The sequence below is a fragment of the Petaurus breviceps genome, unplaced genomic scaffold (assembly GCF_028583685.1).
Source record: "Petaurus breviceps papuanus isolate PSGF00001 unplaced genomic scaffold, PetGlider_PUasm1.0 188, whole genome shotgun sequence".
Classification (NCBI taxonomy): Eukaryota; Metazoa; Chordata; class Mammalia; order Diprotodontia; family Petauridae; genus Petaurus; species Petaurus breviceps.
In genome coordinates, this window is record NW_027185804.1 from 3,851,500 (window position 1) to 3,875,640 (window position 24,141).

General features: G+C 41.1%; 1 protein-coding gene across 2 annotated transcripts in view; it reads right to left on the minus strand.

Annotated features, from left to right (window-relative positions):
* Positions 1–24,141, minus strand: part of TRIM66 (tripartite motif containing 66) — a 112,596-nt gene that overhangs the window by 60,814 nt on the left and 27,641 nt on the right. For both annotated transcript variants that reach the window (XM_069091170.1, XM_069091169.1), the window contains exons 3-5: positions 12,933–13,022; positions 11,409–11,512; positions 4,624–4,771 (exon numbers count right to left, since the gene is read on the minus strand). In XM_069091170.1, the coding sequence (XP_068947271.1) occupies positions 4,624–4,771; positions 11,409–11,417 (157 nt within the window). In that variant the 5' untranslated portion in view covers positions 11,418–11,512; positions 12,933–13,022. The remainder of the gene's footprint in view (positions 1–4,623; positions 4,772–11,408; positions 11,513–12,932; positions 13,023–24,141) is intronic.

Sequence of the window (24,141 nt, forward strand, 5' to 3'; positions counted from 1 at the left end):
AGGCTGCAGGTTCCCCACCCCTGAACTAGGTGACAGGTGAATTATGAGCATGTAGTGAGTAAGTCTTAGAAAGGGAGAGAAGGGGAGTACAGGTAGTAATGAGGTATTTAGGGTACATGTAGTTAATATTAGGTTGAATTTAGACAGATACTGGAGGAATGTATAGGCATAGAGGACAGTGCTATAAGGAGCCTTGAGGTCATCTAGAACAATCCAAGGCCCAGAGAAGTTAAGATACTTGCCCAAGGTCACACAGAGTAAGAAACTAACTTCAGATGATCAACCCCATATCCAGTGATCATTATACAAAACACTATGCCACCTTCTCTCAGACTAAGTGTAGAAGCAAAGGATGGAGAAGCAATGCATGATGGGAGATTTGGGGATGAGGCCAACTAGGGAAACAAAAGATGATGCACTTGTAGAAGTCTGTGTAGACCAGGAGAGGTCAAGGAGAACTCAGTGCAATTCAACAAATAACTCCCAAGTACATCCTATGTATGACAAAGCACTGAATCCCCATCTCTCTGTCTATTAGTTTAATAAACACTTACTGGTACCATGGATATTGACAGAGAACAGATAATTATAGATTAAAGACAGAAGGGACCTTAGAGGTCATCAAGTCCAGCCCCATTTTATGGATGAGGAATCTGAGGCATAGAGTGGTCCAGTGACTTGCTGAGGTGTAAGTATGTGAGGTGGGAATTGAATCCAGGTCTTATATAATCATTTTTATGGATCTTAAATAATGTGCCAAACATTCAGGCTGATGGTGAAAAACTACTCTTCTTAATCAACAAGCATTTAATAAGGTTTACTTACAACGCGCCAAGCATTGTGCTAAGTCTTGGAAAACAAAGACAAAACTTCAAACAGGGATGCTGCTTTGTTAGCAGTGTCCTGCTCGCAAGGGGCTTGAATTCTAATTCCAAAAACAATCTACACATCTTTGCATATATGTATACATGAACATACAAGCAGAGTAAAGCACAGGTGGTCTGTCTGTACTCACAACAAAGGAAAAATAGCAGCTGGCCATTTACTTGTCTCTAACAAAAGCACATAGGCATAGAGAGCAAACTATCCCTTATTCGGACAGAAGATAATGCAAGAGAGACTATGAATGCCCTGGAAAGAGAGCACTAGATTTTGAGTCGAAGACTTGGGCTCTTGCATTCACTGCCTGGGTCGTCTTGCACAAGACTCTTCTCTCTGAGCCTCTGCTTCCCCAGCTATAAAATAAGGATGACCTGACCAACAGCAGCTTTGCTATGAAAATCAAACAAGGTGACAGACACGTGTAAAGAACATTAAAATGATAACGTATTATGTACTAGCTATTATTTTGCATGGAGATAATGAATTTCAGAATAAGAATTAAACGGTCAAGAAGGAAAAGAGATAACCAACTTTAACAATGTGCCAGATACTGAATTAAGGCAGCCAGACTGTTGCCTGACTTGCCCAAGGTCACACAAGCAGTAACTGTCAAAGGCAGCATTCAGACCTAGGTTCCCTAACTCCAAATCCAATTTTCTTTCCCACTACAACAATGCTGAAGACCTGGTAGCTTGCAGCTGTTTAAAGGTAACTCCATTTCTTTTTTGAAATGGTTATACAGATGTCAGTGGAAAGAGAAAAGACAAATGTTTTCTTCTGGGGCAGAAAATAGGAGGAAAAAAAAAACCTTCATCCTGCGGTCTATGCACAACACATAAGACAAGAAAACCTCAGAAGCCTCTATAACTTGTACACTAGCGTCTTAAGCTCTATGACAAAGATGCAAAAGGAAACCACATAATCTTAGCTGTGCTTTCTTTTTTCCCCTACAAACAGGTTCAGCAGCTAGCTGTCCCCCAGCCCACCTTCCAGGCAGACCTACATTAAGTGACTTGCATCTGCTATGTCTATTAATCAGGTAAGCTGAACTACATGGCATGGGGATTGAATCATATGTTCTCTAAGGTCCTTTTCAGCTCTGGGAATGCCACTGTTCTGCAGACAATATGTTTATGTCTGTTCTCTACAAGAGTCACACTACCTGCCAAGGCCAAAACTATAGCTTGGTGATATTTATCCATGACTAGGCTAGGCCAAGTGCACCAATTAGCTGAACTGAGCTCCTGTGGACACAAAACTGTCTTTTCTTAAACCAAGGTCGTTTATTTGACCATGTGGGAAGCTGGCAATGCTTTTTACAAGTGATCACACCTAGAACTACTCCCATAAGTCAGGAAGGATTCAAGAGGATTAGGATTTGGTCCCACTAGGGGAGAACAGAGCAGGGCATTCCCCTTGACAGGAAGAGTAATCAGACATTTCATTTACCCTCAGGAAGCTCAAAAACATTTACTATGAACCCATGTGCAGCATACTTTTCACTGGAAACTATGTGAATCAAGATAGTGTTCAACAACAAATCCAGTTCTACAAATATTTATTAAACTGTGTACAGGCATTATGCTGGTCATGGGGGGTATAGAGAAGAAAATGGCAGTCTCTGCCTTCAAGGATCATAAAATGTAATAGGATGATCTCCACAGGACATCGCTTATTATCTGGTATATGGAGAGAACTAGCCAGAATTAGGGGCAGATATTAGAGGAATTGGAGGTTAGAACACCAGGCCTGAAGTCAAGAAGACCTGAGTTCAAATCCAGTCTCAGACACTTAGTAGCTATGTGACCCTTGGCAAGTCACTTAACCCCTATTTGCCTCAGTTCCTCACCTGTAAAATGAGGACACACTGGAGAAGGAAATGGCAAACCACTACAGTATCTTTGCCAAGAAAAACCCATGAACAAAATCCACGGGGTCATGTAGAGTCAATAACAATAACAAGTAAGTAAAAGCCAGGATTAAGCTGGCCAGGCAAACTGCAATAATATTGAACCAGAGGACATGCCACTGTCACGCCCATTCTCACTCCTAGAAATGGGCAAAAAATGCAAGTTACTTTGCACAAGTGGCTGTGGTGCTGTGGAAAAAATCCTAGGCTACTCACTATTTGTGTGACCTTGGACAAGTCATTGAATATCTCTAAGCTTCAGCTTCCTTGAGTGTGCTGGAGTCAAGTTAAAATGAACTAGGAAATGTTTTTTTTAAAAAATACATGACAACGTAGATAATGTTGATCACAATGTCTGACACCACTGGGGGAGATGACCTCTAGAATCCCTCCTCACTCCATCTGTGATCTCCAACTGGGGCTGATCTGCAGAAGCCCTAATTCCTTCATAGCTAAAATATCTGACATTTAAAGTTCTTTCACATACATTATCACAACAAACAACAAACATTCCATATCCTCAAAACAACCCATTGATATTTATCAGCAAAAGTAGAACTGCCTCCAGATTACATGGGAGGAAACTGAAGTTGGGAAAGAAAGAAATTGAAAGTTGGGAAAGTGATATGCCCAAGGGCATGCAGCTAGTCTGCCAAGACTGAAGTGGAGTTCTCAGACTCCAAATTCAGCACTTTTTTTTTTCTATCACAACCCAGCTGCCTCTTGGAATATCTCATGTGGTTCTAACATTCTGGGGTTTTATTTTTTTTTGTTTTGTTTTGGGGTTTTTTTTGCTTTTTTGGAGGGGGAAGGCAGGGCAATTGGGGTTAAGTGACTTGCCCAAGGTCATATGGCTAGTGTTAGGTGTCTGAGGCTGGATTTGAACTCAAGTCCTCCTGACTCCAGGGCCAGTGCTCTATTTACTGGGCCACCTACCTGCCCCTATTCTAGGGTTTTAAAACTCTCCCTTGTCCTCAGGAAACACAAGAAAACTAAGAAAAAAAAGGGGGGGGCTACATCTCTAAATACAAAGTTTCTGATGGAGTTGACATATAATACCAACTCTTCCCAAGAAAGGAAGGATATGAGCTCAAAACCAATACTTCACACATCTATTTGTTAAGACTAATCTTTAAGAGTAGTTGCCTAACACCAGCAACAGTATTCAGGGAGTGTTCCCCAGCAAGGGACAGTCATTAAATTAGCAAACATGGAAAGAACCACAGCCTGTTTCCCCCTAGGAGAATAATTTACTCTATGCAGGTAGAAAAGAATATGCCTTTCATTCAATGAACCCTGAGTGGCCTAACCACACTGAAAAGGCCCTGGGCCACTTTACATTGACTACACTGCCTGCTGGCTAGATGTCCTTGGTGCCCCTAGGACATGCCATGCCCCTTGGGAATTTAAGAACACTGTGGAATAGTGATGATAGTGTTGGCCCTGGGATCAGGGTTCAAATCCTGCCTCAGATAACTTCTCAGAACCCTAGTTTGCTTATCTGCAAAATGGATCTAATGATACCTGAAATAACTACTTCATAGAGCTATTTGTGAGAAAAGTATTTTGCAAACTTTAAAGTATTACATAAATAGGAGTTATTAATAGCAAGCATTATATAGAGTTTTAAGGTTTACATATGTTAACTCACAGGATCTTCACAACAACCCTGTCAGGTGGGTGCTATTATCATCAAAACTGTACAGATGAGGAAACCGAGGCACAGAGAGATCACCCAGCTAGTAAATATCTCTATCCAACCCAAGGTTCTAGAAGAAGGGTCCTGGGTTTGAATCCTGGTCCTGGGCATGGAACAGATTGAGTGCTAGTACCTGAAGATCCCTTCTGGGCTAGGGAAAGAAAATGGTCTGCCATGTCCTTGGCATGCCGGTGTTCCTCGGTGCAGGAGCTGCACAGCCATCGATTGCAGTAGGTGCAGAGAATGTGTGCTGGTCTCTTCTCCTTGCACTCGGAGCAGCTCTGAACAGGGTGGAAGGTGGGAGTTGGGGAGGAGAAGAAAGGAAGCAATGTAATTAAATGTCCACATAATTACAAGTGTCTGTCTCCAAAGAATAGCTATGATGTTCCCTCCTTAAGAGACCAAATGCTGAGTCTGCTGGGTCCTCTACTAATTGGGAGCACATTAATTAACTGAGAGCCATCTTAGCCCAAGGAGGTGGGGCTAGTGCTCTTCTGTACCATGCTATGAAAAGAGAACCAAGGTGCCCTGGAGGGGCCCCTCCCTCCCTGTGCCCATCATGCCAGTAGTTGCCATAGGCCAGGTGCATTTGGAGGTGCTGGGGGGCTGTAGATATCTGGAGTTCATGAGCTGGCTATACCATGCCTCACAGTGTGGGGGAGGCTCCACTGGAGCTTCTGTGGGCAGCTTTGGGGAGCAGCTCTGGAGCAGTAGCTATATTCCTGTGGGGCCAAGCAGAAGAGCAGCACTGAAATATTGGGGCGTTGCCACTGTGTCATCAGCATATGTGTGGGTAGAGGTGGGGGAGACAGGATCATAGGTTCATAGATTTGAGGATGATGCCTTAGAAATTCCTTAGTTCATTGCAACTATGACTGTGAGGGCCCTATCATTATGGCTGTCCATATCTAGTCTGTGTCTACAGCAGGGGTACTGGCTGTAACAGGCTTTGTAATCTGCGGGTCTGCCACTGACACTGGGGATGTGGTGGACAGCATCGCCTGGGGTCTTGGGAGAAGAGGAGATGTATTACTGAGACTATATGCAGTTTAGGATCTAGATAACTGGAAGAAGAAAGATGATCAAACCCAACCAACAGAAACCAAAACACACCCAACTCTTTCTAGAATTGAGCAAAGTTTGGGGCAGTAGTCCTTTATTCATTCATTCGACAAATAAAAAGTGCTACTGTAATAACAGCAGAAACTGACATTTAGAAAGTGCAACGTGATGTTTTTAGGATGTAAACTTAATCAGAAAGCAAAGTCTCTGTTCTCAGTCTGCACTGCACATTGGTTGAAGGGAGCCATAGTCTTACAGAGTCAGTTACCTGGGGCACTGAGAGGCTCAGTATTTGATCACTCATACAGTCAGTCCACCAGGTCCAGGAGCCAGGGTTTCCTGACTCTGACATAGCTTTTCCATCTTCTACCATGGGCTGTTTCTCAAACAATCAAGAAGCATTTATTAAGTGCCTACTAACGTACTAGGTACTGTGAAAGGTGCTAGGGATACAAAAGGCAGGAATCAAATAGTCCCTGTCCCTAAGGAGCTTACGCTCTTTACGGGGACACAACATGTACACGCAAAAATATACATGCAAAATACACACAAGATAATTCTTTGCAGGGGAGACAGGCACCAGCAGCTGGGGAAATTAACAAAGGCTTCCTGTAGAAGGTGTCTCTGAGATGAGCTTTGAAGGAAACTAGGGATTCTAAAAGGCAGAGGTGAGGGGCAGTACACTACGAACATAGGGAACAGTCTAGACAAAGGCATGGAAGTAGGAGATGGAGTGTTATCCTGAATGAAGAACCTTGAGGACAACTTGATTAGACTGAGGTATGTGTGATGGAATTCAAATATAATGAGGCTGAAAAGATAAGCTGGAGGTAGATTATGAAAAGCTTTCAATACCAAACAGAAGAGTACACATTTAGTCTCTGAGGTAACTGTGTGACAAATAGGAGACTGACATGGCCAGATTTGTCCTTTAGGAAAATCCCTTTGATAGCTGTGTGGCCATGTGAGTAAAGAGAAGGGGACAGATGCAACACTTTTCTATTATCTGATCTCTGTTCCTGACTCGGGGTCAAAATACTCAAGGTGAAAAGAATAACCTAAAGTCCATCTTCTAGCAAACCTGAGAGTGATGCCCACAAATGCATCTGAACCCCCTGGCCTGAAACGTTAAAAACAACACAAAGATAAAAACATGACACTTCTGACCTTAGACCATCATGGAGGGAGATGTGTATTGAATTTCCAACACCAAGGAGGGCAAATGTGTGAAAACTCTTTTTAAATCTTCCCCAGAGACAAAAGTGTACTTTTTTCTTTATTTTTAAAGGGATTTTTAATATAAAAAGGTAAATTTTATCTCGTAGGTATAACTAAAATGAGATAAAGACCCACGGATATATACTACCCAGTGCCTGACTGGAATGTGGCTCTAGAATGGTACCACTTAAAAAGAACATAACACATAAAGGGGATGGTAGAGGCCTATGTAGCAGTGTATATTAAGAACATATATTCACATAAGAAAATCTGAAGGTGAAGCATGGTGAGGAGTATCTGAGTAAATATTATCAGGATTATAAACAGAAGTGATGTGGTGAGAGCTTACTGCAGACCGCCTGAATGTAGGGAGAAAAGTGACAAGTGATCAGGACACAGCCTTCAATTGGGAAGCAGAGGCATGTACTGTAGGGATGGGACAGGGGAAGGTTTCCACTTCTTTTGACATTTTCTGGAGCTCCCCCTCTGACAAAAGCAGAGTAGCTTAAAAAATTCTTGACTTGTCAGTGATAATTTCATCCTTCAAAACATAAAGGAAATGATGAGGAGCTGCTATTCTAGACTTGTTTCTGATCAATAAGAAAAAACTGGTTGCTGAAATACAAATGATGGAAACTTTGGAGAACTACATCTTAGACAAGAGTTCAAGTTCTTCCTGTCACTGACTGTGTGACTGTGGACAAGTCACTTAGGCTCTTGAGCCACAGTTTCTTCATCTGTAAAATGAGGAAGTAGGACAAGATGCTTTCTAAGGTTTCTTCTGGCTCTAAATCTATGATATTATAATCTTATGTTAGCCTTGTGGACAAGATAAAAAGAAGGGAGCTAACTATCAGCCCAATTTTCTGGACTCAAAGCTGGTGGACAAAGTAATCATTAACAGGCCATTGTCAACAGGGCACAAGGTCTTCAGTGGAATATATATCAGGGATCAGTCTTCCCCTCTGTGCTATTTCACATCCTTACCAGACTTGGATGATGGCATGAATGAAATGCTAAAGAAAATTTTTGGATTACATAAAGCTAAGGGGACAACCTAACACAGAGGACAATCAGGATCCAAAATTATTCCAACATATTCTTCTGAATAGAAGAAAATGAAATATCAACAAGATAAATGTAAAGTCCTGCTTCAAAAAAATGAACTTAACATGGACAAAATGGCTAAAACATCAGTCTTCTGAAAAAAATCACTGGGGAAAAGTGTTAAGCAGCCTGTAAGTTCAATAAGTTCAATAATACCAGGTGCACAAAAAGGCTAACAGGCTCACGTCTTGCCTTAAGAGCAGCACAATGCTAAAAACACTAGGTGATAATCCCACTGCACTTGCCTTAATCAGGCTTTGTGGGCACTGTTGTGAGCAGTTTGGGGTACCACACTTTAACAAGGACACTGATAAACTGGAAAATGCTCAGAAGGGGGTGGCTATGCCATATGGTAATGGGTTAACACCACAGAAGAATATGGAAGTGCCCAAAACCATGTCATCCTGGTCCTATTTAACTTTCTCCCCTCAAAGCAAAAAATGAATAGAAGACCATCAACCACAGAAATACCGAAAAGAGAAGAATCAACAGCTGATAACATTCTGTCAGAGGCCCTTCCCAATGTGAGTTGTCAGCACAAAGAGCACAGGCTATGTCAGCTGGCAAGAAGGACATCTGGCAAAAACAACAACCCGGAATCACAGATTTTCAGAGCTGAGAAGAACTTCAGGAGTCACATCCAGCCCAACCCCTTGGTCAAGAATCTTCTCTACAACATCCTCCATAAACCATCATCTGGCCTCTGCCTGAAGCCTCCTGTGAAAGGAAACCCAGCACTGTTTGAGGTAGCCCATTCCACTTTTGTCGAGCTCTTCCCTCTTAAACCCCTTAGAGCCCTTAGGCCATTGGCCTGACTCTGACTTCACTTCTCTCCCTTGCTGATTTTATCCCTAAAATTAGCTAATTCCACTGCAGACTCTCCTCTTCTCTTGAATCCTTTGTCCTACTGCTTCTCATGACTTGCCAAACCTCAACTCGGGATTACTACCACCACTGACTTTCTTCATTCCTACTCAAATGTTACTGAATGGAGATAGAGGCAAGCACAACTGTGCCAACTAGTTCTTCCTTCTTAGACCAAAGTACATTATAAATCCACATTATGCAATTTTAAATGAGTCCTAACTGCAGCAAAACAATCCTTTTATTCCTCTCTAATTAATTCCTTATCTTAACTCCCACAAAAGCTTTTCCAAAACATTTTTTCTCTCCTCAGACATCCCACTCTTTCTCCATTCTCTGAGGATCTTTCCTCTTGCTTTCCTGACAAAATTAAGGCCCTTCAGCATAAGATCTCTCTTCTCTGCTTTATCTCAAAATTCCTTGACCTCATCCTCCCTCCTCCTTTTCCTCTAGTCTCTAACAATGAAGTGGCCTTTCTCCTTGTCAAGACCAACTCATCCTTTCTTCTCCAGGAGATCACAGCCTCAATCATGCCTTCTCCCTTGCTAATAATATTCTACCTAGCTTCTGGTGCTTCCCTAGTACCTTTAAAGTCCCCCACATCCTTAAAAAAGGAATCACTTGACTCTACCCCTCAAACTACTGTTCTACATCTGTTCTTCTTTTCTCAACCAAACTCCTAGGGGAAAAAAAAGCCATACACACTTACTACCTCCCTTCCCTCTCCTCTCACTCAAATTCACCTTTGTAATTTGGCTTCAGCCCCATCACCTGACAGTACTACTCTCTCCAAAGTTACCAATGATACAGTCATTAAAAAATCTGACTTTTTTTTCTTTTCATCCTCACTGACCTACCTGCCACATCTGGCCCTGCTGACAACCCTCTCTGCTGCACACTGTTTTTTATGAACATTCATCATCCACATAGGGCTCCTTACTCTTCTCCCATTATTGTGGACATTACCCAAGGCTTTGAGCTAGGCCCCCTAACTCTTCTATCTTTGCAGTCCTTCAGTGACCTCAGTGAGAGCTCCCATGACCACAAAACAATCATCTAAATGCAGCTTCACCAAGACACAGTACAAAGAACTATTACCTCCCTCATTCTGGTCACTCAGATGGCAGCACTGTGAGGCAGTGTAGCCAAGGACAGCCCTAAGAGGTTTTTTGGCTGACCAGTTCTATTCATCCTCAGATCAACCATTTATTTTCCATATGAAGCTTGTAAAAATCACCTTACTTATGTAATGAGTGGACATGGCCATCAACCAAATGGCAAAGCACAGGAGAAAGTAGGCCTGGATTTTGGTCTCTCACAACAAAAAGGAGTTTCAATTTTTTTTTCCTATTTGTGACCCAAAGTGTTCTACTTGGGTCACAGGCCCAGCATGAGGGCTTGGAGCACATGTGCACTTAACCTCTGTTTACCTCAGTCTCTTCATCTATAAAACAGGGATAATAACAGTACCTCTCTCCTAAATGTAAAGCACTTAGTACAGTGCCTGGCACATAACGATTGCTTTATAAATATTAGCTATTGCTGTGATTGTTAATTGTGTGACTACAGGTAAGTGACATAGTCACTCTTAGACCCAATTTACTTACGTCTGAGATAGTCACAGAGAGTAGTCTAGGAGGCTTATTTTCCCGTACGGTAAAACTTTTATTTGCCAAGCCACAAAACCTACCTACGTATTTTAAAGAAACAGACAATACAACCTATGTAGATCATACATGCTCATCTAATTTCTTTTAAGCTATTGATTTTTATGTAACTATTAAATAATGTTAGGTGAAAAATGTCTCCTATTACCAGTATCTAGATTCTTTCTATCCAAATTTTATCTTTGCAACATAGGCCTTTAAGCCTATGTGAATTTTTTAACATCTCACTTGCTAAATGATTACTTCGTTGTCTGATCATCTAAATAAACATACAGAAGCAAACAAGTGAAGAGACAGTAAATCCACAATAAGAAACTCAATAGTGAAAAATGAGGCAGTAGACATATTAGTCAGCATATTTCAGGTCAATTTAATAGTTCCATCAACAACAGGGGAAGGAGACTGGTGGAGACAAGCAAGATGAATAGGGTCATGAGTTTGGGCAGATGGATAAATGAGTTTCCATGAGGGAAATCAAGAGTCTTACACTAATATTCTTGGCTAAGAGAATTTCATGAGTAAGAAAAGCAAATTAGATACAAGAATTGACAGGGCAATAGAAGAAATGCCCTAATATTATCCCCAAAGGACTGAGGACAACGATGAAATTACTATCCCTTAGACAACTATGGGAATGTGCTTGTTAGTCACTTGGCTGTCGTGCCTTGGTTAGTTTCAGTGACCTTATTCATTATGAAGAGGATCCTGGAAACTTTCTGAAGTAGATAAGTAGGCAATGTGATATAGGGTTTAGGGTCAGAAAACATAAGTTTGAATCTCAGCTCTGCCTTTCACTAGCTGCATGGCCTTAGCCAAACTGCCTAATCTTTCTGAACCTCTATATACTCATCTTCCAAATGGGAAACAGTGTTGGCCCCACCAACCTCACAGAGTTGTAAGAATCAAGTGAGATGAAATGAGATACAATGATATTGTGTAAACTGTGAGATGTGGTCTACATGGGACAGATGTTATTATTTTCCCCTGGATCCCCACTTACCCTGGCCATTATGGGCTATGTAGTAGGGAAACTCTGGAGAAAGGAATTTTCAGCTACATCTCTGATAATTCTGGTCCATGGGCAGATGGGGCAGAAGGTGATTCCTGAGTAAGGGGAAAAATAGAAAAAGTCAAGGCAGTATAGCAGGCCACAACTGGAGCAAAAACACAGAGCTTTCTATATATACTGGGTCTAGAAGCAGAGTATTAACACCTACTCCTGCAAGAAGAAAAGGACAGGTCAGCACCATTTACCTATAGTAACTGGTGACAAGCCAGCCATTGGAAGGAAATTCAAAGTAATTTAATTGTACAAAATCTCTGCAAAGTCCTAGGTACATAGGTAGAAAAATAAAAGAACTCACTTTTACTTAGGATCACTGGATTTAAACCCAGAAGGGACAGTAGAAATCTAGTCCCAATCCCATTATTTTACAGGTGAAACTGAGGCCCACAAAAGGGAAAGGAACTTGTTCATGGTTACAGAGCTGGTAAACAACAGACCAGAATTTGAACCCAGGTCTTCTGAAGTCCAATGGTTTTATTGCTATACCATACTGCTTCTTATATTGGTCTTGGTTAATTCCTCTCCTCAAACAGTTTAAAGTTGAGAATGGAGAACCTGGGAAGATGCAGTACCATTCCCATGCTCTGAACTCGGGGCCAAGAGGCTTACTTTAAAAATCCATGAATAAGCTTCTTTTTGAGGGTTATCATTGCTACCACCTGCAAATTCCATCTTTCTGTGGTGGGTCAGTTTGCAGGTGGTGGCAGAGCTAGCCCTCAAAAAATAAATCATTCGTGGATTTTTAAAGTCAGGGGTGCTTTCATGTCCTCTGAGTTGCCTCTAGGATGCACTGGAAACAAGTCAATCAGATGCTGATTCACATTAATTGATAAATAACAATAACTTGATTCTTTTGGAATAGAGGGAACATTTCAGGTTCACTACACTTACTTCTGTGCATCTAAAAAATACGAGAGGCAGCTAGGTGGCACAGTGAATAGAGCACTGGCCCTGGAGCTAGGAGGACCTGAATTCAAATCCAGCCTCAGACACTTAACACTTTACTAGCCATGTGACCTTGGGCAAGTCACTTAACCCCAACGGCCCTGCCATCCCCCCTCCAAAAACAACCCCAAAATTTTTTTTTTAAATACCAGAGTTCCATACAAAATTGTAGGACATCTGGAGTTGTACTCGGACATAAAGTCAAAAAGGGAATTTGACCCTGGCAGTTAACAATTCCTCACCCTGCCCCTTAATTCCATCTACAAATAATAGCTAGCAATATTTACTTAGTACTTTAAGATTTGTAAAATGCTTGATAAATATTATCTCATAGCCACTTCCATGGTCATGGAACAGACATTAACAGGAACTTTAAACCCTTAATGGACTATGTGACAAAGAGTACTTTACAATGGGTAAAAGGGAGAGGGGCCAAGAATGACAACATATGTATTTCTAAGAATTTAGGGAAATAAACACCTTCAATCTCACATTGAACAGCAAGAAACCCACCTGATGAGGGAGATTAAATTCTTCTCTGACTAGATTACCTCCAATGCCATTTATATCCAGCTCTCCATGGTAATAGGAAACAGAGAAAGCCTGGGTAATACAAATATACAGATGATGTCATTTCAATCAATATTTTCCAGCTTGCTAAGCCTTTCCCCAGAACCATGATCTCTTTTCACTTCCCCTCTCTGTACATTTCAGAGAGATGTTGAAGTGGAGAGAGGATGTGAGTATTCTAAATTATCTTCTCATCTCACAATTATCTTTTGAGTACCTGAAAACTGACTTGGCATCCTGATGTTAGCAGGAGGTGATGGATCCCCATGTAATAAGTACCCGGGAGAATGTGCAAAAACTGAGACCATGTCACTGCAGTTTTTTCTTTCACTCTGATACAGACGAATTACTATCCTTTAGTGAGAAGGTTTTTATAATTTCTTTCAAGTTCTAGATCTCTTTTCAGTAATTTAGCCTCATTATTCAAGAGAAAGGGGGAAAAAAGAAGTAATTTGGATGCCATCTCCTTCACTGAAGTCCAACCATAGGCTGGCAGATTTTAGAGTCTTTAGGGACCTCACAGATTTAGAACTGGAAGAGACCTTTGAGGTCATCTAAGCCTGACCACCTCATTTTACAGAGGAGGTATGTAAAGCCCAGAGAAGTTAAGTAAGTTACCTAAATCTCACATTTGATGATGTCACAAGGGTCTAAATAACTTGCCCAAGGACACACAAGTAGTAAGTAGTAAAGCTAGTATTTGAATATAGTTCTCTGGCTTTTAATAACCTACAGTTCAGAGTTCTTTCAATTCTACCAAGCATTCAATTCTACCCAATGCATTATGGTAGTGTAGCACAAGCTCTGGCAGGTCCCACCCAGGCAGGAAAGCAATATTGACCCAGCAATGGACTGTCCATCTATTGTCTGAGGACTAGCCTCCTGACCAGAAGACTGGCCACAAAGGGAAAACTGGGGATGACTACAGGAAGTTATGATGCACAATCTGTAAAGTGCTTGGGATATGTGAGTATACACACTCACCAAATTATAGATTTTTGTAAAAAATTAAGACAAAGCCTCAGTTCCAAACTTTCCCTGCTCTCTTCTGCCTCTCCTTGGGAATTGTGCTTGGGCAGAGTCAAAAGAAGGCTGTCCTTCCTTGTGGTTCCAGGGATTCTCCTGTACCCCCTACCCATCCTCTATACCAGCAACTCCTAGTTACTATGAGACCTAGAGACTTACATGGCCAGGAAAGAGATGGTAAGGCCTCAGACTCTCAAAAGCCTTTGGTGAGATGAGGGATGATAACCTCCCTCTTCCTTGAACTAATCATGTGAGGAAGCTATGGTAAGATAAAAAAAAAAGAGTGGTCTTGCCATAAGAGGACCTGACTGTGAATACAAGTTCTGAGACTTCCTAGTTTGTTTGATCATGAAAAAGGCAACTTCTCTCAGCCTCAGTTTCCCCATCTATAAAATAGGGACAATGTGTGCATCATCTAAATGGGGATAATAATAGCCCCTATCTCCCAGAGTTGTGAGGATCAAAGGAGATGTTATTTGTAAAGAGCTTTGCAACCATACAGTGTTATAAAATGCTAGCTATTATTATCATTATTGTTCTCATTATGTTTGTTGCCTCACAGAGTAGTGAGGAAAGTGTTTTTCCAAATCCTAAAGTGCCATATAAATGTGAACTCTCCTCACTGGATACTATTTTTCCACTTAAATCTCACATCTCCACATTTAAGTAGAGACAAAAAGACATGCACATTGATGAGCAATGGCACAGGTTTTTGCACAGAATAGGCACTTCATGAAGATTGGATTTAATTTAATTTGTCTCTGACCCCTCCACCCCCCAGTAATTCTTTTCTTTCAATCCACATCAATTCCAGGAGCAGGAGACAGCTCCTACCAAAGGGCGTGAGGAGAAAAAATTCAGCCTGAGATTATGAAGTAACTTGAGATGAGATCTCCACAAACTGGACAGTTCACCCTAGAAGTGGCCAGGAAAAAGGGGCTCTCCTGTTTGGCAACCAGTATCTATGGATACACTGTTGAGAATGTATGCCCTGAACTGATTCTGTAAATTACTAGGCCAGGGTCACAACTGGAAACTTGCCAGACAAAAAGCATATTAACTTGGAAGCAGCTGAATAAAAAGAACACTGGCCTAAACCCCACAAGAGCAGAGGAAGAACATGGCAGAGTTCTGGATTTTGGAACCAAAAGACAAGTTTAAGGATAGGCTTCATCACCTTGTAGTTGTTGCTTGGCCATGGGTGTTATTTTATCTATCTCAGCCTGAAATTTCTTGTCTGTAAAACAGAAATCATACCTGCAACGACCTTTTACCTGTGGAGGTCGTGACAAAAGTCTTTTGTGTAACTTTAAAGCACCAGAGAAGTGTGTGTTGTTATTTTGTCCTGGTTCTGCCAGGCCCTGGCTGTGAGTTCTCGGGCCAGTTGCTTGGGTTCTCTAAGTCTCAATTTACTTCTTCATAAACTGAGGGGGAGGACTAGATGACCCAGAAGCTCCTTTCCAATAAGTCAATCAGCTTACTTTTATGAAGTACCTATTATGTACCAGGTACGAGTATAGACACTAGGGAAACAGACAAGAATGAAAGTCTGTCCTCAGGGAATCCAAATTCTGACATTCTATGATCTTAGATTTCTAAAACTGTAAACCCCAAACATTGCTTAGATACTCTAATAGTTGTGCCCAAAACACTCAATCTTTCAGGTCATAGTTTAAAATCAATGAACTCTGCATTAGTGTGTCCCCTGCTTCCAGGCAAGCCTAGACCAAAGACTTGTGTAAGAGTTTGCCACAATATAGCACCTTTCTTTCAACCACAGAAATGGTTTAAAAATAACACAAAGGCATAGCTTTTCTTTACTCAAAAGTTGCATTTTCAATGGCATTTTTCCATCTGCTACATCATTATCAATTTAATATAAAACAGTCAAAATGATTTACATGGGGCAGCTAGGTGGAGCAGTGAATAGAGCACTGGTCCTGGAGTCAGGAGGCCCTGAGTTCATATCCAACCTCAGACACTTGACACACTTACTAGCCGTGTGACTTTGGGCAAGTCACTTAACCCCAATTGCCCTCCCAAAAGGAAAAAAAAAACACAGTCAAAATGTGTCTTAATCACAAAGCACTATACAAATATGAACTATTGTTATTTCAAGTCTGGCAAGAAGAGGAGGCTGGCTAGCCATGTAGAGAAAGTGAAGAATAGCTGGTGGCCAGGCTCCATATTTCATCTGTATCCACAAAATGTCAGGAGATTTAGAGGATAGTCCCTATCACATTGGTTAGGTCCACTATGGAAGATTTACAGCAAGACATGGACAAGAGTTACGTAGGATAAGAAGGCAGGCCCCACACCAATGAGACCCAAGACCCATTGAAATATGGAGGCATCATCATTACTATTGTCATAATATTTTATAAATTATGCTATAAAATATGCCATGGACCTCTTATTACATCAGTGTGGAAACACTCACACCAAAGCAGATCAGGGCCCCCTATGATCTGTAGCTTTAGAGTTATTCAAGACTCAGAGAAATTAGGTGACTTACCCATGATCATGTAACAAGGTGTCAGAAGTAGGACTGGAGCCTTTATTAACTCCTATACCATGGTGCCACATTTTTGGACGTCAATAATATGTTAATAACAGAAAATAATAATAACAGCCCCAAACTGACACACATTGCTTCTAGTTTTAAAACTAGGAGTTTAAATTTTTTGTTTATAAATTAATTGTTCAGAACTTAGGCACATTCTCTTTTTAAAACACTGTTATAAATTTTTAAAGCCAAAGCAAAGGAGGCATTAGCTGTTAATCTCAGTCCTCTTTCCCTTCTCCCCGTCCTCTGCATCCCCAGCAGGATCCATGAATTACCCTGCACTTCTCCAACGCGAAGAGAAGTCTCCATGCACCATCCTCTACACGAACCCTATCCTGATCTCCTAGACCCCTCCAGACCACACTGCCTTGTATTTAGTTATATAGAACATGCTGGCTTTTATTAATTCTATATTTGTGCTGCCCATATTTATACTCTGTCCCAAAAAACTTAGCACAGTTTAATACAGGCGTTTTAATAGTTTAAAGCTGCATGAACACTTTTGGAATACCTTACATATGTATTTGTTTTCTACCCCATTAGAATATAAACTCCTACCTCAAGGAGGTCACTGATTAAAAAGGAAAACTCCACATATACCAAAATATTTATAGCAGCACTTTTTGTGCTAGCAGAGAACAGGAAATAGAGTAGATATCTATCAGCTGGGGAATTGCAAAATACTGATATATGAATGTAATAGAATATTACTGTGATATAGGAAATGATGAATATGATGAATACAGAGAAGTCTGGAAAGATTTATATAAATTGCTGAACAGAGCTAGAGAAAATAAGAAAAAAACTGGTCACTAAGTCCACTCACCATAGGGCTCATTCTTCCTCAAGCCTCCTGTGGCACTGCTTCCCCCCACCCCCTCAGTTGAGGACCTTACCTCATATTTCACCAAAAAAATCAAAAAACAAAAAAACAGTCCATCACAAAGAGCTCTCTCCTCTTCATCTTTCTCGTCCTTTACCCCTGTCTCACATGAAGAGGTGGCTCTTCCTTCTCCTTGTCAAAGCAAACCTTTCTATATGCACAAGTGATCCCATGCCCCCTCTATCATCTTACTTTCTCACTAATCTTTAATCTCTTCCTGTCTACTGGCTACTTCTCTGTTGTCTCTCCTATCTTTAAAAACCCTCTCTTGATCTAACCATCCCTGACAGTTATCATCCTGTATCTATCTCTCCTCCATTTTCATAGCTAAACTCTTTGAGAAAGCTGTTTATAATTGGTGCCTCCATTTCCTGTCCTCTCATTCTCTTCTAAACCTTCTTCAGTCTTCCAACCTCATCATGCAACTGAAACAGCTCTCTCCAAAAGTACCAGTGATCTCTTAATTGTCATATTTAATGGGCTTTTCTCAATCCTCCTCCTTCTTGACCTCTCTGGAGCCTCTGACACAATGATCAACCTCTTCTCCTGAATATTCTCTTCTCCCTAGGTTTTCATAACACGGTTGTCTTCTGGTTCTTCTCCTATCTACTTATCAGTCTTCTTTGCTGGATATCCCTCCTGACCAAGCATACCAACCTTGACCCTATCCTTGACCTATCCCTCTATCCTTGACCCTCTTCTCTACTCCCTCTATGCTATCAAGTTTGGAGATCTCATCAGCTCCCATAGGTTCCATTAACGTGTCTATGCAGATGACTCTCAGATCTGTTTATCCAGTTCTAACTTCTCTCCTGAGTTCTAGTTTCACGTTTCTAACAGCCTATGATCATCTTAAATTGGATGCCATGTAGATATCTCCAACTCAGCATCTAAAACTAAACTCATTATCTTTCTTCCAAAATCCTCCTCTCTTCCAAACACATTCCTTACTGTCAAGATTACCACCATTCTCCCAGCTACCTGGGTTTGCAAACTGCGTTATCCTCAGTCCTCACTTTTACTCACCCTACATATCCAACCTATTGCCAAATCTTATTTCTGCCTGCACATCTCTTGTACATGTCCCCTTCTCTCCACTCACAGAGCCAAGGTAAGGTTGCAGGTTCTCATCACCTAACTGCAATATCATTGTAATAACTGCAACTCTGCTAGATTATTATAAGAGCCAGCTGGTTGGTCTCCCTGATTCAAGCTCCTTCCCACCCCAATCCATCCTATACTCAGCTGCCAACGTTAACTTCCTAGAGTTTGATCATGTCACCCTCCCCCTACTCAATAAGCTCCAATGGTTTCCTTATTCTCTACAGGATCAAATATGAAATATTCCATCTGGCTTTTAAAGTCCTTCATAACCTTCCTCTTTCCTCCTTCCTACCTTTCCAGTCTTTTTTGCACTTTACTCCCTGCCATGCACTCTATGATCCACTAGTCTCCTTTCACTATTCATTGTTTCTCAAAAATGACACTCACCATCCTGACTCCATGCATCCTGGCTGGCCACCATCCCTAGAATATTCTCCCTCCTCACTTCCCTTTCCCAGCTTTTACAGAACAAGATGGGAGGGAAGGAGGGAGGGGGGATGGTCAGGAAGTTACTCAGAAAATACAAGTCCTGAACAAGTAGACTGCTGGTAAGAAGCTGAAAGTCAGAGAGGGGAGCACAGTGGAAAAAGCACTAGAGGAAGGGCATGACAGTCTCAGGGCTGCTACTTATTAGCTCAATGAGGCAAGTGATTTTTCCACCTGTAAAATGAAACAACTGGACTAGTCCCAAGGAATTGATGATGGATAGTTCTAATCATCTATGCCTACATGATCACTATGACCACTAAGTGTGTGCTGCTGAAGTGGTGGGGAAAGTCTTTTGTCATCAACATTAAAACACTTTTTCCTCTTAATCATCTGAGATGAGTAGAGAGCTTCATACTACATGAGAATAGTATCCTAGAATGAATCAGGAATCACAACTGCACCCCTCTGGAAACCAATGAGCACATTAAAGTGTCAAACAGACATGCCGAGAAGCCTCATCAAAGCACCCTCACTGGCATCTCAGCTCTCTCCCTGCTACATGTTGAACAAGGAGGGAGGAAGAACACCTGATTGGTGCTCTGGGGTCATCACTGGTGGAAATGTGATTCTAATTAGTTTCCCTAAAGACCTGGAGAGTTTCTGGAGGTAAGCTGGATCCCATCACAAAAGCAAGGTCAGCAGAATTAGACTCAGAAAATTACCAACTCAGGTTATTTTCAAATGTGGTTATTTAATCATACAAATATTCATCTCCACCTCTGACCTCTTTTTAAAGCTCCATCTCCAAATATTTGCTAGACATTTCTGGTTGGATATCACAACATCAGTCATGTTAGAGAGATGAAAGGTTGGCATAGTAGAAAGAGCTCTAGATTTAGAATTAAGAAAGCCTGCATTTGAATCCTGCCTCAAACAATTATTCTGTGTAACACTGGGCAATTATTTTACCCCCCTAAAGTTTCGGTTTCTTCTATAAAATGGGGATGATAATTGCAAGTGCTTGCCAGGATTGTTGTATGAAAGGAAAGAAAAGTATTTTGCAAACTTTAAGGCTATACACACACACACACACACACACACACATATATGAGTTATATATCTATATATGAGTTATCTCAGAATCTAAAACTATACTCCTTTCCCAAATCCATTCATCTTTTTGACATCCCCATATCTGTTAAAGACACCACCACTATTTTCCCCATCCCTCAGACTGGGCACTATTACAAGAGCCTCTTGTACAATCTTTGCCACATTTAATAAAGAGCACTAATGCCTGAACCACAACTGGATAGCCATAAAGATATCAGGTCCCTTCTCTGGACTTCAGTATCTTCTGCATAGGGAGAGAACTGCACCAGATGATTTCTAAAGTCCATTCCACCTCTGAGATCCTACAAGTTGTCAATAAGCCTGCTGTTTTGTCAGTCATGACCTCTACCATCTTTGGACTAAGCATTTAGAAGTTAGGAGTAGTTGTAGGTAAGTCTGCTGGGGTGAGGGAAGAACATGGGGGATGGCAATCTTTTTACTATTTGTGTACTGTTTCCTGGAAGTGGTTTAAAAGTGTGAGCTCCTAAACAACAGAGCCTTTGCAAGAACCCAACAGAGAGGGAAGCATGGCGTTGGGAGTCAGAGAGCCTGGCTTCTACCTTTTCCTCTGCCACTAACCAGCACCAGACCTGGAGAAGTGACTCATAGAAAGCCCCTCTCTTCAGTTTCCTCATCTATAAAATGTTAACTTTTGCCAATGAATCTGACACTGGCTTGAGACAGTGAAATGACAAAAGTTTTTCCCAGATGTGAGAATAATATTCTATGATTGCTACCAGGAAAAACAGAGACATGATAAGGATACTGTCAGGAGGATGGAATGAATCTTGGGCTGAACTCTGGAGAAAGAATTTGACTTTTTCCCCATCAGCCGCACATTTCACACATTTTTTTTCTTAATATCTCAGCTCTTTAAAAGATTAAACTCAATTTTTTTCACAATCAAAAAGTGAACTTTCATATTAGAAAAGGAGAAAGATTTTTTTTCTCAGTTAAAAGTACTGTTTGGGAGAGAAAATTTGTGCAAAATGAATAAAATATCAAGTTCTCCATTATTCCTCTAATAGGCCCAATTCCTTTTAGAAGTTCTCTGAGGGTCCACTGTTTTAAAGATACCTCCTGTTAACTGCCTTGTGATGTCAGGCCCAGTAGCTGCAAACAACTTGCCAGATAAGCACCGGAGACTTTGAAGACATTGTCTTAAAACCAAAAGAGATTGGTAAAGACTGAGTGCATGACTGTATTTCTTCTGTCATCCTCCCTGGCAGCCCTGACTCATTCCCTTGGGAAGGGAACATGTATGCAGTTACTCCCACGAGGAGTTGTCTTCATCAGCTTTTGTTTCAAAAGCACATCTTGATCAGGTAGAGAGTTAGCTGAAGTGGATTCACCATTGTATTAAACAAATTCAATCCAGCAAATATTTATTGTCAATAATAACAATCTTCTATCACCCAAGATGGGTGCTATCTAAATTGTCAAATGCCTGCTTTTTCACAATATTCTTCCCAAGACTATGTTATCTCACAAAGAATAAGAGAATTTAAGAGTTGGACAGAACCTCAGAAGTCATCAAGTAAAACCTCTAATTGAAAAAGAAACCCTTCTAAGACACCCTGCCATCTAGCTTTTAACTGAAGCCCCTAGTGAAGATAAACCCGCCACCTCCCATTACACATCTGGAGAGCTCCCCAAATGGTAGGAAGCAGTCTTTCTTTACCTCAAGCCTAAATTTATCTCTTTGCAGCACATTGGTCCTGAACTCTACCTGTTGGAAACTAATAGAAATTGCTGCAATGCCTCTAAAAGGTGATAACCTTTCCAATATTAAGCCCTAAAAGTGAGCCAGGATGTTCTCCCCAAGCCCTTCTCTTCTCTATGTGTAACATCCATTACTCATATGGCATGAACTTCACCATGGACTCTTCACCATACTGGGCACACTCTTCTGGATGTTCTCCAGCTGATCAGAACAGAATCCTTCTTAAAACTGTGGAGTCCAGAAGTGACCACAATACTCCAGATTACTCTGACCAAGGCAGCAGAGGAAAGGATTTCATTTTCTTATTCCAGGACATGTCTAAATGATGCCTAAGATGATATTCACTTTCTTGGCTACCATATTACACTGTCAATTCATAGTATGAGTATTTTCAGGGCTTTAGCCTCCTAACATACCCACTAATTCTTCATCCAACTGAATTACTCTGGCAGCAGATACACCACAGAAAAGCAAAATTTGCTTCATGGGTTCCTGAAATACCACTATGAAGTAGTCAAAAACAAAACAGAAGGGACTAAATAATAGCTAGTACCACCCCAATTGGAAGGAGCTATCTGGCTGGCCACAAGGGAGAAGATATAAGATATGAGAAGAGATAAGATATGATAAGCGATAAGATAAGAAATGTCATATTAGGTCTAACCAATGTCTTTTCCAAAGAAGATGTTCTCCTTTGACAGTTTCCAAGGATATTTCATGGGAGGTCAAAGAGATCTTTCAAGCCATCCCTTTGAAAGGTTAGGGATGTACCACAAATAGTCTTATTTTGATGGCTCTGTTCTCTCCTTGGTATGGGTATATTGGCAGAACAATGGCAGATCAAAATCCCTCCATGCCTTCTCACTCTGTGCAATATTCTCGTCCATGTCTTTCCATAAATCCACCTCCATAGAGAAGCAACCCAGATATGCTGGAGGCCTTCCTCTTATTCTTTTAATACCCTGAGGACACTGATGTTCTGATGTTGCACTCAGTGTGTCCATCCCAAATATAACTCAGCCTAACCTCCCACTACTCAGAGACTCTTGGAATCACAGAGCTAGAAGGAACCTCAGAGGTCATCAAGCTCAGTTCATAACCAAACAAGAATCTCCCATGCAACATCACTCAAGGAGTTGTTCCATCTTACCTAGCAGACTGGAACTCTAATTCCTGAGAAAGAATCCATTCCACTTTTGAACAATTCTAATTGTTGGACCGTTTTTTTCCATTCACAAAGCCCTCTGAAGTCAAGCAAAACAAGTTTAATCCTTCTAATCTAGAGATGTAGTATATTTTAGCAGAAAGGACCCTAGACTGGAAAGGAGTCAAGCAAGGCAAGTCTGGGATACAGTCTCAGCTTGGACACCTGCTAGTTGTGTGCCCACCGGCAAGTCATGCTTACTGTCTCTAAATTTCAGATGACTCATCTATAAAATGGAGATGATACCAAGAGAAGTTCCACACAAGGCTGTTATTACAATCAAATGTGATTACAAAGTACTTTGCAAACCTTTAAGTGTTATATAAATTGTGGCTATTATTAAGCAATTAATCCCATTGTTATGCCAGGACCCCAGATTCCTGAGCTTTATGGGTCCGTCAGAGTTTGTAAGTTTGAGAGGAGATGCTGGGTCCCAAACCACCTTAGCACTGACAAAACTAGACTATGTGGTCCTCACGGGTAGAGACCTGTCTTATGCATTTCTGTATATCTATAACTGGGGTTGGCTAAATGAAGCAGTAGAAAAAGTGCTGGGTCTGGAGTAGGGAAGACGAGTTCAAATTTAGCCTCAGACACGTCCTAGTTATATGACCCTGGGCAAGTCACTTAAGCTCTGAATGCCTCAGTTTCCTCAACTGTAAAGTGGGGATAATAATAGTACCTACTTCCCAGGGTTACTGTGAGGATCAAATAGATATCTATAAAGCACTTAGTGGGCTAATTAACACATTTAGGTGTTTAGGAGGCATTCAGTAAATACTGGATAACTGGCTACTTCCTTTTCTTTATCTCATCTGAAACAGTAATATACTAATTTAATTTGAGTATGTTGAAGATAAATATTGATTACTATGGTTATGCTGAAAGAATTAAAAAAGGAATTCATAAAGTAAGAATAAGACACCCACCACAAAGAAGAGCATGATGGGCTTAGCATATCTTGCCTCAGTACAACAGACTCTGTTTTCAACAGCTCTGGCTATGGATGGTCCTGCCTCCCCAGTGTTTAGACCTTTCATTTGTTACAAGGACAAGGGACACATGGGAGGGACCCAGGCCTCAGCCCAGAACTTCACAGACATA